The sequence below is a fragment of the Calypte anna genome, chromosome 6, assembly GCF_003957555.1.
Source record: "Calypte anna isolate BGI_N300 chromosome 6, bCalAnn1_v1.p, whole genome shotgun sequence".
Taxonomy (NCBI): domain Eukaryota; kingdom Metazoa; phylum Chordata; class Aves; order Apodiformes; family Trochilidae; genus Calypte; species Calypte anna.
Window position 1 is genome coordinate 6,519,650 of NC_044252.1, and position 19,168 is coordinate 6,538,817.

The 19,168-nt window shown below is 38.7% G+C and overlaps 1 protein-coding gene across 1 annotated transcript in view; it reads left to right on the top strand.

The window, feature by feature from the left end:
• Positions 1-17,544, top strand: part of NRG3 (neuregulin 3) — a 347,967-nt gene extending 330,423 nt beyond the window's left edge. The window contains exons 7-10 of the mRNA XM_030453174.1: positions 5,043-5,170; positions 6,988-6,990; positions 10,460-10,630; positions 17,034-17,544. Coding sequence (XP_030309034.1) covers positions 5,043-5,170; positions 6,988-6,990; positions 10,460-10,630; positions 17,034-17,544 — 813 coding nt within the window. The remainder of the gene's footprint in view (positions 1-5,042; positions 5,171-6,987; positions 6,991-10,459; positions 10,631-17,033) is intronic.
• Positions 17,545-19,168: the final 1,624 nt, after the last annotated feature.

The following is a 19,168-nucleotide window of genomic DNA, read 5'->3' on the forward strand; positions in this document are numbered from 1 at the left end:
CACACTCCATACTTTTAAAGCACACTCCTGCTGCATCCTAGACTATGGATTACCTTGCAGCAATCCTTAAATCCAAAGGTAGTGTTTAAGACATGGATTTGAAGTGTTAAACATTCCCCCATATTCATTAAACATTCATATGGCAGGAATGCTCTCTCAGCTGTGGATATTCAAGTTAAACAACAGGATATGCAGAAAAAGCAAACAAATAAAAATAAATAAATAAAAAAAATAAAAAGAAGGAGCCAACTGCAAACTGTAGGCCGTTCAGAATTCCATTTCAGAAGTTACTCTTTTGGGTGTGTTTTGCCCTCTCTGATCAGCAGGGAAACACAGCCAAGGAAGAGTGGCCACATCCCAGCACCTCCCAAGGCTGAGGAAGAACTCAAGGAGAGTTGGGCATTTGTTGTATGTCAGGGAGCTGGTTTGGTTTTTTTGTTTGTATTGACAATATTTTGAAGTATCCATATGCTTTTACTTCCCACACTCATGTATTACTCTCCTCCACATCTTTCCTCTCTTCAGCTGTAAAGTAAAAGAGAAAAAAAGGTTAGATTTTGCCAGGACAGCTGTATTGTCTCTGAACCTCTGCTGCTCATGGCTGGTAATTGTATTCACCTCTGCCAAGTCTATTTCTCTCAGTATTGATTCCATTATATTGTTAGGGATACAAATTACATGGAAAATATCTGTATACTGTAAGCAGGATCCATAAATAACTGAGCACAGCTCCTAGTATTTCTCCTGAGTCTCTTTTAAGAGCACTACCTTGCCCAAATATTCTGGTGGCAACACACTCAATTTCTTGCTAGATTTTTTAGTGTCTGGATAGGATTTTTAGGATTTGGATACTAAAGCACTGGGTAATCTTGCTGCAGTTCTTCCGTCAGGAGGAGATAGATGTGCCAGTTTTTACTGCAGGATCTTTGAAGTATGCAGGAGATGGAAATTTATTTCACCCAATGCAAAACTTAGGTATTATGCACCCCTTCCCAAAGAGATTATACTGTTTTCAAGAGATATTTAATTAATGTGTTCCAGAAGACTGCAGGAAATCATTTGATGTTCTCAGAGGCAAAAGTAAATTGTCATTTTCAGCTGCCCCTTAGAAAGGTGAATACTCTGTGCCCCTTTATCCACCATGCAAGGGAGGAGAGGAGTTTGTGTGGTCCTCCTGGTTTCTTGTATTCAGTATTCATTGGTCTTAATCCTGCTCCTGATGCCTAGACCCCTTTTCCACCTTGATTACAGGGTTCCTTTAAATTTTCCTAACTTAGCACATATGCTGTGCAGCAAAACAATAAAAAAGCTGAAACCTTGTCATTCCTTTAGTGCTTCTGAGAGTTAGCATGGTTGTTTAAAGTGGCCTTTTCATCTTTGTGGATTTTAATACCTTCACCCGTGGTACTAAGTAGAGCTATTAATTCCCCATCACTTTCCCACTGAGGTGGTTAATAAGCCTTTTATGCTGTAGTGTGTGGTTTCACTTTTCACTACACTTGTTTCAACTAGCTTGCAATCACTAGCCCCAGGTTTCTGATATTCTTACAAATAAGGGGGGGAAATGCTCTTTTTATGTCTTCTGGCCTTTTGTTGACAGTAGTAGGAAATAAATTTTTTTAATCACTGTGCTAGAAATACAATTAACATAAGCTGAGTGGCAGACCCACTTCAGTCTTGTGGTGTGTTTTTTCCTGAGTTACTGTGTGATCAGCTAAGATCAAGAGCAAATTTCCCATTTTCTTATCCCATAACTACTTAGGAAAAACTGCCAGAATAGACAAACTTGCATTTACTGTCTAGAACCAGTGTTGGCAACAAAACATATGGAGCATCTGGGAGCAGTCTTAAGGATGTTGAATATACCACCTGGTGGACTTTTGTGCAAGGTCAGCTCATCCAGAGAAGTCACAGGCTCTTTACCTCCTTGATGAACCCTTTCTGAATGTAATTTAAATTTTGCACCCTCTGCCTTCTCAGTCCCTTTTGTGATGGGATCCTCACATCCCCTCTCTTCCAATACCCATGGGCGTTTCTGGTTTTTTTATTTTTAGTAGTTTGGGAAAACCACTGAGCATTGGGAAAACACATAGAGCATCTGGGAACAGTCATAAGGATGTTGAATAGACCACCTGGTGGACTTTTGTGCAAGGTCAGCTCATCCAGAGAAGTCACAGGCTCTTTACCTCCTTGATGAACCCTTTCTGAATGTAGTTTTATTTTGCACCCTCTGCCTTCTCAATCCCTTTTGTGATGGGATCCCCACATCACCTCTCTTCCAATACCCACGGCTGTTTCTGGATTTTTTATTTTTAGTAGTTTGGGAAAACCATTTAAGAACCAAAAAGAGCTGGGGAGGAAGAGATGTGTGGTTTGTTTTGCATAACACTGGGACAACAGTGTCAAGGTGTTCTGCAGCACCTGAGTGGCGTTTGTTATCCATGGATCCTACATTTTAGAATAAAAAAGACAAGGCATGGAGCAGGGGAATCACATGCTCACAGCTATGCAGCAGGACAGTGACAGAAGCTGAATTCTTGTCTCCTGGCCCAGGCTGCCATTGCAGAGTCACTTAGAATTAACCCAGCAGGAGTGAAATTTTACTGTCAAAGACTTGAGTAGTTGTACATAACAGATCATTTTTCCATGAGACCATGAAAATTGAGAATTTGCAAAATGGTTTATTTTTAAATGCTATCATTATTCTTTTATTTATTTAGCCATATGCATTAGAGTTGCTCAGTAATTGTTCAAACAAGCACAAAATAATTAATCATGAAGACAATAAAACCATAAAAATACCCCAAGTAATACAGATAAGCTTTCAGTGATGTATTCAGCCTACTGGAACAGCCCTTTGAAAGTGTTTCACAGCTTATTGTCCATCACAGCTGAGTATTCAGCAATTCATAATGGCCAGAGGGCTCAGCTCACATGAGAACTGGGTTGTGGAAGCAGTGGGATAAGCTCTGCTGGGATATGGATGGGGAATAATTCTATACCATTCATCACCAACTGATACTGCTGTAAAGTATCTAGTGCTGTACAGAAATCTGGAGATGTTTTTCCCCAGATGTGATCTCAGAAAAGGGATGCAGCAATCTAAAGGAGAATAAATCCAACCATGTGCAAATAAATGTTTGGTTAGAGAGAAAAAAAAATCTTATGCAGGCTGTGCCTGGGTGCTGCTGGTTGCTGAACCTTCAGTAGACTTTGCTATCAGCATCAGAGCAGCTTCTGAAGCTCCTGGTTACCCTCAGTTTCAATGGGGAAAGTGTATATACCATTGCTCCAGCCCACAGCCACCCCAGCCATGGATGTAGCAAATATGCAGCTTATCTCTAATTATCCTTCATGATCCACTTCATAATCTTACAAGCTGTTTGGACCTTCAATTTAGTGTTATGAACAAACACAAAAAATAACAAAAATATCTAGCAATACCAATCCACTCTTTACATAGCTCAGATTGATTTACTCAGGTCAGAAATCAAAGACAGTTTCATTTCTGCAGCTGGCAGGATAACTATTAAAGTTTAAAACCTTCACAGACATGAGTACCTTCAAAATCTTACTTATACCTGAATATTTTAGCTACACAATTTACAAGTGACAACTAAGATCATGGTAACTGAAAGAAATGGGTGGAATATGTTTCTTCTTCAGTTGTTTACTTCATGCATGCAGCAACATTTTGCACATTGTCACTCTCATAGCTTTGCCTGCAGCAGCACATAAACAATGATTTTTGTCCCTGCTTTTGTGGGTATTTCACAGAATAGAGGGAAGGAGAGAATTGTAGAAAAAAGTTGAAGATGTGTTATTTGATCTGTAGAAATAGTTCATAAAGAGTCTGACTAGATGGACTAGAATTGCATGTTACCTCTTTAAAATACAATAATCTTGTATTACTTTCCTTTTTTATTTTGCTAAAGCCTGGGGAAGTGTAGATAAGAATAAGTCAAAATCAGAAAATAATTCTGTATTTCAAAAGGGTTATTGGTCTTTTGTTAGACAACAAAATAATTATGAAGAACTCCACTTTGAAAGAAATCTCATCTCCACTAATGTTTATGATATCAAATCATGGCATGCTAATTTTTGGCCTTGCTTTGATTTTTATTTTATTTCTATAATAATCATGTAATAACTTTCACAATACCCACTTATTGTAAAGATAACATGGATATCTAGGTATCTGGTATTAAAAAAAAGCAAACTCAACTTAGAAAGAAATGTATTAAAGAAAAATAGACCAAGTAGTTTTGGTGCAGGTCATTGTAATGCAACATGAACCATATGCAAAGTGCCATGGAATTGAGTGGAAATGTGGGTTATCTCTGAATTATTGCCCAATGACCACTAACAACATTGATTCTACTTCCAAGCCAAACAAAAAAAGTCTGCTGTTATTATTCATGTCCATTGTCTGCTCTCCAGACCTTTGTTTCTTGCTTCATGCCCAGAGACTGCCCCATGCCTACAGCTGTCACAGTATGAATTATGTTTTACTAGCACAGATACACCCAGGTCAGAAGTTTCAGACTAGTTCAGAAGGTTATTCTGGCTCTATGGATAGGATTCAAATATTTTTCTTACTTATCTGGTGATACATGTGCTCTTTCAGTTTGGTTTTCATGGTGACACAGGCTGATAAGAGCAATGTTTGACTGAAATCACCAAAGGATCTACAAGGGTGCTGCCTGTCCTCTGAGGTGTTTTGTGATCTCAGTCTTTGCCTTGGACAGCCACAAAGCCAGGCTTTTCTTCAAAGAGATCAATGTTCCCTATCATTATGGGCAGTAATTTTGCTACTAATGCAGATACCAGCATTTTGATGCAGAGAATATAATGGGGATAATCAGTACTGGTGCTTTCTGCTACATAAAGAGTGAATGAATGTATTACTTGCAGTGCCTCATTTTTATGTAGAAATGCTTTGTAGCACTTCTTGCCCACTCTGGTATGAATTGTGCTTGCATAGCATCAACGATGTTCTTTGCTTTTTTGTGTATTAATTAATTTCCTTCTCTGTGCCACAGTATTCAAAACCAGATAGGCATCCTGGGCCCATTCTTGACAAAGTTCTGGAGTCTAGTTTTTCAGGCCCTCAGTGTTTCCCAGAGGCCTTGTCTCCTGACAGAGGAACCCAGCCCATCAAGCAACATAGGTAAGCAAATGGCTGTCTGCTGGGAAATTTGGCAGGCAGCTGAGGGATGTCGTGGAACTGGTGATACTGGTGATAGGTGTGCAGGGTGATTGCCGGGACTGGGAGATGCTGAGTGATAAGATTCCAAGAGAACCTCAGCCAACTCGTTAAGCAGATGTCCATGTGTTTTCTTAGCTGCAGATGTAAAAAGGCAATAACAATGTTCACTGGTTTTATCTGTGTTTTGTAAGAGTCCTCAAGGAAATGTTTAAAGGCACCATCCAATCTGGAGGCACACACCAGTGAATGAAACAACTGTGGTTTGAGAAACCATTAAAAACAAGACTTTCCTTATGGGTGTTCAGGAATTTAATGACTCGTATGCTGCTGGAAGACACAGTTGCAAACTTCCAGCATTTCTCACTATTTCTTCAAACAACTAATACTTGAAATGAATAATGACTTATTTATGAACACATGGTGGCCTTTGAAAACTAGTCTTTAAAAAGTTTGGATGCTTGCTTCCAAGAGGATAAAAAGAGAAAAGTCACCCATCGCTGCATGCCATTTGGATTAAAGTTCTGCTCATAGTCTTTTTGGATGAAAAACACTGCAGATGCTTCATTACAGGGCCAGAAACCAAACTTGTGTGTGGTATAAGCAATCATGTTGGTGGAATGGCAGTGGTAGCTTCTGGTCCAGAGCATGCCAAGAAAAACGAGTTCAGAATTTTTTCAGCTAGACAACGTGGAGGGGAAGACTTATTTATGAAAAAGAAAGTTTAAAACAGTGCTAAAAAAAAAATTTTGGTGCACTTTCATTGCAGTCCCCAGTGACTTTCATGTTCTTTCTCTTTTGAATAAATTATTTGCTTTACCTACCAAAGTGCAGCACATGAGCCAGGAAGGGATATTTGGGTCCTATCTACTTTTACCTTACTTAAGCCTTTATTTTAGCACGAAAAAGTAATGCCAACTGTCATGTCAGATCCATTTTTCAGGGCTTATCCCTTATTACACAGTGACTCTCAGAATATGCATACTAATTTTAGTAAACATGGATGAACTATGGGACCGTTGCCTAGACTACTTTTCAGAGAAGTTCTGAGAGGAGTTTTATCTCCATTTATTTAAAAGGTGAAGTTCAGAAAAAACAAAGTGATATTCCTTTACCTTTTATAACATGATTGCAATGGCCAAGTGCTGTGCCATGACATTACTTAAGCTTAAAAATGTGAAAATAAATGAAGGACTGAAAATACTTCTGCTTTTTTTATGACTGTCACTTAGAATAAAAGTTGAATAACTCTTTACACTTCCTTTTTTTCCACAGGGAAATTACAGAATAAGCCACATTGAATTTACAGTGAGCTAATTCAAAATCCCAGATTGCTCATTTTAATGCCTTTGCACACAAAATCTCATTCCCAGGAAAAAAAAATAACAAAATCATGAACCAAAAAAATACCCCAATTTATTTGCAGATGTCAAACACTAGAATACCTTAAGAGTAATTTCTTGAGAACTGTTCTAAGATGTGGAATGCCTCAATTAATTTATAAAGAATTCTCTTTATAGTTTATGTATCTCAAGATTTATTCAAGGGCCATGCTTTATAAGACATGCAACAGATCTGAACATTTAACACTTAACAGGCTGTCTTAAATATATGCATCACGTGATGGTTTCATCATTTACTCAGTTTCTTTAATTTCTGAATATTCTTCAGTGTGGCCAAATGGCTGCACGTGACCAAATCAGGAAACTTCTTTTTTTTATTGAGATACATTTTGATCTTCATCCCATTCCAAACCTGATGTGATCCTGGAAAAATTACAGCAGGTCTGCAGGTTCTCTGTTTTATGCTGTTGTTAAACTACATTGTTTTATTTCTACTTGCTATGGAAATATTTTGTTTCACAGCCACACCTGTTTTCTCTGCTGGTGTTCTAAAAGGCACAAGTGGTGGCTGGTTATTTCTTAAAATCAGGAGCTGTCTGGTTCCAGTTCCTAAAACCAATACATCTTGGGCCTAACAGTAAGGTTATTTGGGGTTGGTGGAGTTGGTAAATCTTACTTGTAAAATATTTCCCCTATATTGTGCATTCTTATTACAGTATGAGAATTTTACATCCTCTGCTTGCATATGTAAAACAACTTATTACTATAACCCTAACACAAGTTAGTGGGAAACCCATATTGTTTTAATTTCTAACAGAGGTAAATTAGAAGGTTTTTTTAAAATTATGAGATTGAGTTGTGATCCCTTTAAAACAGCTTTTTTGGTAATCAGACATGCTGACCCACTTGTTCTTGTTACCTGACAAAGGGGCATTAAGACAGCAGTATTGTTTCATTTATTATATTTATTGAGAGATGTTTATGTTCTCAGGCATAACAGATAAGTTTTATTAAAACTGAAAATTGGTTGAAAGCCTCAATAGTTGATCTATTCAAATGTTGGCAGTAAATTGCTTAACTTAGACTAAAAATGGGGCTCGTAAAGAATGTCAGAAGACACTGTCTGTCTGGCAGGGCTCAGTCACTGAGGTGACATATTCACCATTTCTGTCTTGCCAGGACAAAAGCCAGGCTCTCAACAGCCATGTTTGCAGCTCCTGATCAGTAGCTAATATAATACACATTTGTGAAGAGTTTTTGAAGAGTGTTTACATTTGACTTCAGAACTTTTCTTCTCTCAATTTTGCATCTTTCATGTGTCTCAGTCATGAGAAAGGGGAAAAGAATAAGTAAAATAGATATATGCCCTGCCATAATATGCACATCACTGTTTCTGTCATGCCTTTTTACTTATTAAAGAAGAAGGGAAGGATTGGGATCCCACCTAAAGATTAAATACTTTAATTGTCATTCTCTTGTTAATGCTTTTCATGTTCCTGTTGACAAAGTTACTTATGAACATATTCATAATGTGATGGATAAACAGTTTTGTTTAGTGATTAACTCAAAAGTAATACAGCAAAATTCTCAGAGTAACTGTAAATTCACTACAAGTCATCTCTTCATGAGCATGGTTACCTGCACTTGAGAGTTGTGTCTGTTCCTTGAGAAGAGAATATTCCACCTGCTGAGACAGACTTTGTTTTCACTCAGTTTCTCAACCTAAAGAAAATTTTCACACCAAACAATTTGCATCAAAGGATTCCAAGTTCTTAATTAACTTTCGAGATGACTGAACTATTTCTTTCAAACCACTAATTAATCAGATCTATTTTTTTCTCTACTTTATGAATGACTTGGGAACCACTCCAAGCATATTCTGATTTTTGTTAGCCTGGAGTTATTGATGAATAGATTTTAAAGATGTATCTGCTACAGCTTTCCTTACTGCTCTGTTTGATTGAGCAGCTCAGTTAGGTGGGCTGCTCTCTTTCAACTGGTTAGGCTGGAGTACAGGGAAGAAGAAACTGTAATGATGGCTAAAAAAGGAGAAATTCCCTGAAGGAATCCAAAGGGCATTGTTTGCCTCTTATACCAGTTAGCTCAGGTACACCTGGATGTGTTGCATAATATAAATACAGAGCTTTTGAGGCTTTTCTGTGAATGTGCCTGTTACTAGGTGGAAAGCCACCTAATTATAAGGAGGATGTGAAAGGGCATCAAAGCAGCCACAATTAAACAAAATTTCAAATTGGTTTCAAATGTTTGCAGTGAGTCTAAAGCCTGTGAAGTCAATCAGTTTGGTGACTTTTTTTAGAACATTGATGAATTTACTGCAATCAATAAAAACTCTGAAATTTATTATTCATCACAAATTATTCATTTCACTGCATCTTTTAAGATCCCCTGCTGCAATAATCTCAGAGCAGATATTGTCAATTGTTTTGTGATGTGGTAGTGTTGTTTTACAGAATATGAACTGTAATTCACAACTTTAACCCAGTCTTCAGAATTAAAAGGCCAGTACTGCAGGTTTTTTTAAAAAGGTTTTTTTGCACAGCCTCCTTAATATCTAAGGAAAAATCTACTTTGGGAACCACTGGAAATCCTTGAGGGAGTGCTATGGCTATGGCTTATTGATATTTTCAATTTAAAAACACCAGGGAAATAGAAGCATGGAAGAGAACAAAGTGGAGATCATGATGGAACACTACTAGCCTGAGCACTAGGATGTAGATTGTTGAATTTCTTCCTTATGTTTTGGCTTTAGGGAGAAAAGGTCTGTTTTAATGAAATGCAGAATAGAATTCTACAGTCTAAGAGAATTTGTCCAATATACTTGGTCCAAGCAAAAATTGCACTGGGAGTAGATATGGCTATAAGTATAAATAAAGCTCCCACTAGGTATAAAATGCAGATTGTTTTTAAGTCACATTATAATTGGAAAAGATAAGGAAACTTATCAAAAAGTCTCTTGCATAGCTAAATTTTATCAGAAGTTGAAATTATTTCTAAAACCAATAATAATGATTCTGAAAATGCATCTATAAAGCTTACATTAAAACATCATATTGTTGCATTAGCAACATCTGAATTTACAGTCAATATCCCAAAACTGTGGATTTCAGATATTTTTTAATTCCCGCCCAAAAGGCAAAGAATCCATTCTCCTTCTGTAAGAGTACAAAAATGTTGTTTAAAAAAAGCAATTTTCTAAAGTAAATAGAAAACTATTACTAGTTTTTATCATATTCAAGTTTGTATTACACTGCATAAAGAAACAATGAAGTATTTACCTATGTATGAAGAAGAAAATGTGTAAAAAAGCAAGAATAAAGCAATATAAAAAAGCAATCTTGTTCCACATGGAGAAAAGTTGTGTCCTAGGTTATTTCTTCAAGCTGCATTTCATAAGCTTCATTTACAGCTTTCATTTACATTTTTTCCCAAGTTAATTTTCTTTTATGAGGAAGCAGAACCCTGTGGGCTGATAGGTGATACATTGGGCTCTGAATCAAAGATCTGATTTTGAGCTCACCTGCAGGTATCCTGCAGCTCTGCAGTTTATTTATACTGTCTGAGGAGTCAACTCTCTATAGGAGGATTATGATATTCAGCATGGAAACAAAGCAGCATCTTTCATCAAGTAGAGGAAAACTTTTAATATACCAGGTAGTTGTTTTCATTCCTCGAAGAGAAATGGTATATTAAATACAGCATAAACAGGAGCTGAGTGTGGATTACAGTACTATATTTCCACAGAGAATTTCTACTCACATCCTAGACCACCAGAGCAAAGTTTATAAAAACAGTAATCCGTGCCTTATTAATCCTGAATCTTTCTTTTGCAGAAGTAAAAGTGCAGCTTTGGCTGTGGTAATTTTTACTGTACTTTTGGTGTTGTTCCTAGAAGTCTCTCTTCATGCTGCAGCCCAGGACAAAAAAGTGGGATGCTGCATAGAAATGCCTTTCGGAGGACTCCTCCCTTACCTCGGGGTAGGTTCAATGGAATTACAGGACCAGCATATCAGCAGCTGGAAGAGTCAAGGATCACAGACCAGGACACAATACCTTGTCATGGGTAAGTGAGAACAGACCTGAAGTGAGCCAGTTTGTGCATGGTTAGTATGCTTTGCTGTTATAGCCCTTCCAACTTCGTTGTAGTGTAGTGTGGATCCAGAGTTTGTCGTACTGAAAGCAGAAGAATGTTTTCAGCACACTGGCTCTTAGGAGGTGATATGTTTTTATTTGGCTGGCTGCTCCTTTTCAGCCTTTCAAAGGCTGTAGAAGGAGTGATCAGAACAATCTGTAAGTGACTGGCAACCTTACCCTTTATGAGTTAGGCTTTTCCTGGTGGGGCAGTTGTAGTAACTTTTGCTTAGCCTTTTTTTCTTCCATCAGCACTATGCCAAGAAGAGAAAATAATTCAGATGTCCAAGTTTTATGCTTTTTTTTTAATAAATGGATGTACATTGTGAAGTGTCTTTGCTGTACAGTGAAGACCTATCGTGTCACAGAATCCCAGGTCACACAGGTTTCTCTCTGAAGCTGCACAAAGAATCCAATATTCTTCCTTTTTTAAATTCAGCTTATTAGAATATTGAATGTGAGCTCCAGCTGTCCATAAGTTCTGAATTTCAGAAGGGCTCCTGAGCACTTAGAGCTGCCTTTGAAATCTAGTGCAATTGCTGAGATATTTTACATATTTACAGATCCCTATAGGTTTCCAAAGACTGCAGAATCACTACAAACATATTAGATATAAAACCAGGAGCAATGTCTAGAACAGAATGTAAAAAATCAAGTTTCATTTGGACTTGCAGGATTCACAGCTAGATGCAGCTAAGTGAAGAGCTGCACTGTGAGAAGGCAGCTGAACTCATTGGTATCAGAAGCCCCTCTACGTGTTTAATTTTGCAGACAGGAGAAAAGAGCTATAATCACTTTTCACTCTGGCCTCCTGGGAAATCACAGCCACAAGTGCTGACCAAGAATAAGGGTCCCTACGTGTGTGTCATTGCACATATGAACATGTCCCTCAACACTCTTCCCAGCCTGGGGTACCCTGTGAGGGTAGAACTGGGCTCACTCCCTGTTTTGTGGCTAAATATCCCTAACAAAGTTGGGCACAGTAATCAGGAAAGAGAGATCAAAAGCAGGGCTTGCCTAGGAAAGAAGAAAGCAGCAAAGGGTTTTTTGGGGTGTCTGGTAACTTCTTGTAAAAACTGCTGATTTATCTCATACTCCATTATTACTATTTGCTTCTTCAAGGAAAAGCTTGTTTGTTAGTTCTTGCTGTAAATGCCCTAGAGTTCATTTTATGATAATGTGTACAGAATTCCTTAGGAAAATTGTGACACTGAATACCCCTTCCTGAAAGGGGCAGGCTGCCAGCCTTCCCTCACCAAGGCAGGGATCCAGCAGAGCTGTCTCATTGGGTTGTTGTATTTGCTCTTCTCTAGGAAATCAGTGTATGATGCTACAAGCATCGTTTTATACTGGCCTGTATTTTACATTTGCAGTTCTGCAAAAGGTTGATATTTGAACCACTCTGTGAGCCCTTCTTCTGGCCTCAGTCCACTAAAGCACTTCATCCATATTTTGAATGCTAAGGATGTCTGTAGAGTTACTTTCCTAATATAAACTTTAATGATGGAACATTTCTCTGAGTGCATCTCTATGTGATGTGACAGGGAGTCAGAGCACTCTCTGGAGATCACAAATACAATAACAAAACTCTTTAACTGTACCCATGGAAATTAATTTTTTGAATGTCAAAGTTAGGCATGAAAACAAAAGCAATTCTTTGATTTATTACAGTGCTTTACTGATGATGTTTTTTATGAAAAATCCATTAAGAGTATGAGAAAACTTTTTGCAAGTTATTTTGTGTTGCAGCAATGAATTAATCTCTACAACCAAAATATAGGTAAGCATCTTATCTCTGAACAAAAAAATTATTCAGTATTTATGTGGAATTCCATCTTAGAAAGAGGTTTCCCCAAAATTAGATGGCTTTTTGCTACCCAAGTAATGTGCTAGTTTCATAGTGTTGGTATTCTCACTAGATTTCCATCCCAAATGGAAATTCCCCTTGTTGCCTGAAGAGGTTATACTCCTTCCTTTCTTCTCCATCTTTCTCTATAGGGTCACACAAATCAAAGGGGTTTATCTGCCTAATTCTGAGAGTCCTCTGAAGTCCATCCATCACATCTCTGGATGAAGCTTAGTCTGATCTTGTATGTTTCTGTATGATAGAAAAAGGGCTGATTAGTTTTCATCTAGTCCTGTAGAAGTGCCTCTCTTCCCATCCCACACTGAGAAGAAAGCTGCCTCTGCCTTGAAGAAACACCCATCCTCATTATTTGCAACGGTATATTTGCAGTTTTGAGCAAAATACAGCTAATACCAGTTATATAATCGGTGTGCTACTTGAAGGAGTAGAAAAAACTGCTTGAAATGAGAGGCTTTAAGAAAACAAACCATCTCCATGCCAGTTACATCTCAATCTGAGTCCTTGAGGGTGTCAGGAGTTAGTGTTACATGGTATGAAGCATTAGAATTAGTGCCTTAGAGCCTGTGAATGTATGTGTGTATATATATATATATATATATATATATATCACAGAATCAGCTCCCTCATCACTCTGGGGTGGATCCCATCTGGTCCCATAGACTTGTGAGTATCCAAGTGGCTCAGCAGGTCACTGACTGCTCAGGAGGGGCTGTTCAGCTTCTTATTTCTCTCTACATGCCCTAGAAGCAGCTGTCCTCAGGACAGCCTCTCTTATTGTTGAAAACTGAGGTAAAGAAAGTATTAAATACCTCAGCCTTTTCCTCATCTTTGGTAACTGTATTGGCCCCCATGTCCAACAAAGAATGGAGGTTTTCCCTGCCCCTTCTTTTGCTGTTGATGTATCCATAGAAAGACTTTTTGTTATCCTCAGTGGAAGTGGCAAGATTAAGTTCAAATGTGAACAGACGGTCTAGTGGGGACTCATCCCTCGTGGGCTCATTTACCAGCTGGAGCAGGAAATTATCCTCTATACATTCCAGGAATCTCCTAGACTGCCTTCTCTCTGCTTTGTGGAGTTCCCAGCAGACATCTGGCAGGTTAAAGTCACCCACGAGAGCAAGGGTTGGGGATTTGGAGGCATCTGCCAGCTGCTTGTAGAACAATTCATCCCTCTCATCATCCTGGTTGGGTGGTCTAAAACAGACTCCCACCAGGATATCAGCCTTTTTGGCCTTCCCCCTGATTTTGACCCACAGGCACTCAACATTATTGTCCCAGACCTCAATACTACAGAGTCAAGAGACTCTCTAACATATAGATCCTTCCTTCCACCTCTCCTATCTTGTCTGTCCCTTCTGAAGAGCCTGTAGCCACCCATGGCAGCACTCCAGTCCATCCATCCCACCACATTTCTGTGATGGCAACTACTTCATAGCTTTCTTACTATATATATCTTTTTTGGACATATATACCCAGATATAAATATGTTTAAGTCTATAAGACCTAATGTGTCATATCTACAGGTAGAAAAGGGGGTGTGCATATTTAGGTATCTGTACTTATGAGGCTGAAGCAAAGCCTGGTAATGCCACTGTAATGATCCCCATTCATCTTCATGGACTTGGTCATCAGGCTTATATACTGAACACCTACAGCAGAGGGGCTTATAGCAAAGCTATTAGCACTGTGTTAAATAAAAAATACTTTAAGTTTCCATCCCTTCTGTCTTCTTTTCATATCTGTTTTAAGGGGGCAGTGAAATTATTACACCTCTGTCAGTTTTATTCTTTAATTTAAATTCTTAAGCACTGTATAAAATAATCATTGTTGCATAATTATGTATGAGTTTCATTTTTTGCTTGGTTTAAGGAAGAGGGTGGAGTGAACTCCACTTTGAAATACATGCACGTGAATGAATTTGTTCAAAGTAATTTTTCAGATAAAATATTATCCTCTTTCATAGGAGATGCTACAGTTGTAGAAAAGTTAATTATAGGCAAATGTAATTAAGATTCTGCAATTGTAGGTCTAAGTCTCAGTCTGTTGAAAACAGCAGCAGTCTGGTGTCACAAGCAGAAGCATGGATCAGTTTGTAATTAACCAAAAGCTGTGTCTCAGACAGTTCAGATGTAATATCCCTACTAGTTTTTTACCTGTCTGTTGCACACAGTGTATGTGCTATGATTCATCCTGGACCCTCCTATGGAAGCCCTTGAAGCACAGGGCAGAAACTTGTAATTCAGGCATAAAATGGGTGTATTTATCTGTATTTCAAAAACTACTGTGGCAAGAGGCCAGGCATTGCATTAGGCATTATTGTTGAAGCCAATTAGTTTTCACAATACCAAGAATAACTGAGTCTCTATTATAAAATTGGCAAATGTTACTGTTTTCTCACCAGACCCATTTTAATTCAGTCTTTTCTTGTTTTTGCTTATATATCATCCATATTATGCATCCATTGCATGTGAAATTCATTAAAAACATTCACTCCCTTTGTTTTCAGGGTGCAACCCAGAATATATTTAGGGCCTGAATTACCAAAAAAGGGGATAATGCAACTGATGCGATCTCTCCAGCTATAGTCGTTTGAACAATTATGTAATAAGCAAAGGAAACAAGAATGGGCACAACCCAAAGGTCTGCACTGTTTTGTTTTTTGGTTTTTTTTTTTTTTTAATTTTCCTCCCTTCAGGAACAATATCCCTAATCAGGATTTCATTTATACTGAGTCTTGAAAACTGATCTAAGGCAGCCCCCTCCCTAAGTGGCCACACGTGTGTCTGAGCATAGTCCAAATGTAATTAACCAAAAGTTGGCTCAGGCATAAAACATTGCACCTGTATAGCATGTACAAAAAACTCCAGCACGTATCCAAAAAAGGCTTCTTGTTATGTCATTCCCCTGGGTCCTGCTTCCCAAAGCAGTATCTCTTTCCATCAGGAAGCAGCAAAGGTCACACCACCTCCTCCTTATCACAGAGCTCCCAGCTGTGGTTTTGGGTCCTTTGGGGCTACCTGCAGGATTTTCATATAGGAGCTGTGAAGAGCTGCATGTGTGTTCCTGTAGAGGTTGATGTGTCAAGCAGTTGCACAAACACCAGGCCACTGCTGACAAGTTAATTACAAGTCAGCAGCACTCTGCTGGAAAGGAGCCTAAAGACGTCTCCTCCTCTACCTCCTGTCTGACAGCTCACCAGGAGGACGGGGCCAAAGGAAGTGTTTGCAGTTAATTAGCATTATACACTAATCCTGCACTGTGGCTGTTTCATGCTTTTCACCTTCTTTTCTTTAGTTCTCTTTCTGCTAATGCCAAAAGCAGTGGGGCACGTGTGAGCAGAAAGCTAGGGAAGTCCAGCAGGCTTAAGCAGCTTTCAGGAAAACAGCCTTCAAGTCAGACCTCAGAGCACCTACTTCCACACCACATCTAAAAGTTGCTTTCCTCATCCATGGATAAGACATATTAAGACTTTACCATTACCTTGCCTTATTAAATAGTGATATGATCACAAATCTGACTATAAATATGTTCCAATACTGAGGTGATGTCTATGGTCCTTGGCAATCATGACTAGTAGATACAGTAGCTCTGAGAGCACCAGATTTCTAAAACTACTCTTTTTGATAGGAAATATCTTTTTATTCAGTCATTGTTTCCTTTATTTAATTTTTAGTATACCTTCCATTTCTGTTTTTTTAAGTATTGCCTGTAAGCAAAGACACTTTCTGATCAGTGTAATAACTTTGGCTTTGAAACAAAATGAAAATGTTGATAAAAATTCACCAAAGTTGACTCACAGTAAATAAAATGATCCTATGATATATAGGATTTAATGGAGGACAGAGGATGTTTTTCAAAACACTCAAGCCCAATGTATTAGCTCTATTTCCAGATGAGATTTAAAAAAAGAAATCAGGCCAACATTAGGAGTATGTGTGACTGATAAAAGATATGTTTTTCAGAGACACATTGCACTTAGGTGCTGCTCTTGTTTGCAGACAGCTATTCTATGTAAATAAAGACTACACAGCCATATTTTGATTAAGGTTCTCTTTTTTTTTTTCTGCACCTTTTTTAAGTGTTTTCCTAAAATACCCATTTGACATCTAGAGTTCTGGTGCTGAAAAAAGTGGTGTAGGGTGCAGGAACAGAATTTCAAATTTACAAAATTAATTGTAATATAGTATAATTCCTGAAAGCTTTTGAAAAGAAATTGTCATTATTCTCATATACTGGTGGGCAAAATGTGGTCAAGGGAAAAATAGTGGTTTTCCTATGGCAGATCTAAGAATCCAAACCAGGTCTCCCGAGTCTGCTGTTTTCCTCAGGGCCACACTATTACCAGTTTGCTCCTAGTGTGAGAGAAAAATGACATCTATCTTTTCACTGACTTTCACACTGTTCCCATTACCCGTTGCCTCTTGAGTGTTCAATGTACAACAAAACCCTCTTTCTGCTTTTTTTCCAGGTATTCATCTGGTGGTTTAAAAACTCCTCAGAACACTTCTCTAAATATGCAACTGCCTTCAAGAGAGACAACAACCCCTTATTTTAATAATGTGGATCAGAAGGACTTGGTCAGCTATTCATCTTCAAGGGCCAACTCCGTTCCCATCATCCCGTCTGTGGGCTTGGACGAAGCCTGCATGCAAATGCAAAACGTTTCTGAAGTAACAGGCATCAAATGGTGCAAAAACTCCTATTCAGCTGAACTTGTCAACGTGAGTTCCCCAGTCAGTAATTGTCTTATAGCAGAACAACACGAAGTGAAAATCTTGCTAGAAACTGTGCAGGAGCAGATTCGGATCCTGACGGACGCGAGGAGGGCGGAAGACTACGACCTGTCGGGTGTGGAAGGGGAGGGCAGTGTGAGTGAGAACACAGCTTTCCTGCCCATGAGCCCCCTGACTAAGGCAGAGCAAGAGGCACAATTTGTCTTAAAAAGTGAAACGCCAAGAGACTCGGTATTGACCAAGTGACTTTGTGTGGGGGCTGCCGGGGGGTGGGGGGAAAAACAAGATCTGTGAGTTTGATGCTTTGCTAAGCAGGAAGGGAGGAGATTAAATACAAATTATTTATATGCATTAATTTAAGAGCATCTACTTAGAAGAAACCAAATAGTCGATCGCCCTCATATCATAGTGTTTTTTAACAAAATATTTTTTTAAGGGAAAAGTTCCAGGAGGGATGAGGCGTACATCAGGTGCTTTCTAGGTGGGATTCCACATACAGTTTCAGTTACAGCACATTTCACCATGGTCCCATTCAGTTGTCTGGAGGCTTAGGCTGTGCATCTTTTCTTTCAGTAAAGGCCAAGAGCATTGTAAGAATCTTGTCTGGTTTCAGGACAGTGCTGCAGTGAGCTGCTAGCCAGGGATTCAGACCCTGGGGACTGAGTCCCATCACTCTGGCACAGACCTGGTCCCCTCTCCTCTTGATTCCAGGTTCATATCATGGAATTGGACACAGACATCTACTTCTGAGTTCTGGTAACTACTGGGGAAATTACAATGAATCCCTAAATTGTGTCAGATGCTTAACATTCCATCTTTAATGTGTCAGTCAGCCCAAGAAAGGGAAATATTTGGAGCTTTGGGTTTGGCCAGATGTGGAGTAGGGATGAAGTCTGTAGAGAGGCAGTGGTCAGGAGCCCACAGCTGCTCCATCTTCTGAGATTTGCCTAACAGAGCTGCCTTGGTGGGTAGTGAGGACAAAGAAGAGAAAGTGCAAAAGTGTGTATTACTGCAGATTTAGTTTGGGATTTTGGTTTGGGGTTTTTTGACTGGGAACTTAGACTTCATTGTTCATTACCAACCCCTCAACATTTCTAAACTGTTACACTTTTAAGGCATTTGTAAGCTCTCAAAGAGCATTTCTGAGTGTGTGTGTATTTTTTTTTTCCTTTTTTTTTTTTTTTTTTGGTTTTTGTTGTTATTATGAGTTGCTCAGAGAAGAGTCAGGGAGATCCAGTATGATCAAATCCAGCCAATAAGTGTCCACACTGCCCTAATCTGTGTCCACTTTCAGTTCTTCTGTCATTTTAATTAATCATGGCTTAGGCTTGTGAACTATAAGGCTTCAACCCTGCAGATAGTTCAGTATGGGCAGCCCCTCAAGCATGCAGAGATCCAATTCTAACAAGGCTATAGAGGAGCAGATGGTTTCCACCAAATCACTCTGCAGGGGATCAAGGCCTTAGAGAAGAAATGTCATTTCCTGCTTGCTGCAACCCAGTCACATTATCAGCATTTTTTGCATCTGCTTTCTTTTGAGTCCCTCTTCCCCCTGTAAATTCTAAACACAAAATCCCAATAATGCATTGAGTTGGGTTCAGTGACACACACGTTGCTGTTCTTGTTAGTATTAAAATTCTGCCTCTTGATGGAGAAAATGAAAATTAACTATCATAAATAATTGCGAAATAGCCTTCCCTGGTTAATGTCAGAAGATTTATTTAAAAAAAAATTATAATATATACAGAATGTATTTAATATTCCTTTGCAGCAAATTAATTGTAAAATTTATTAACGTGCCCCAGACTTTCCAGTTCACAAGTCTCAAGACTTCCCAAAATAGCACAATCGATCACACAGTGCTGTTGTA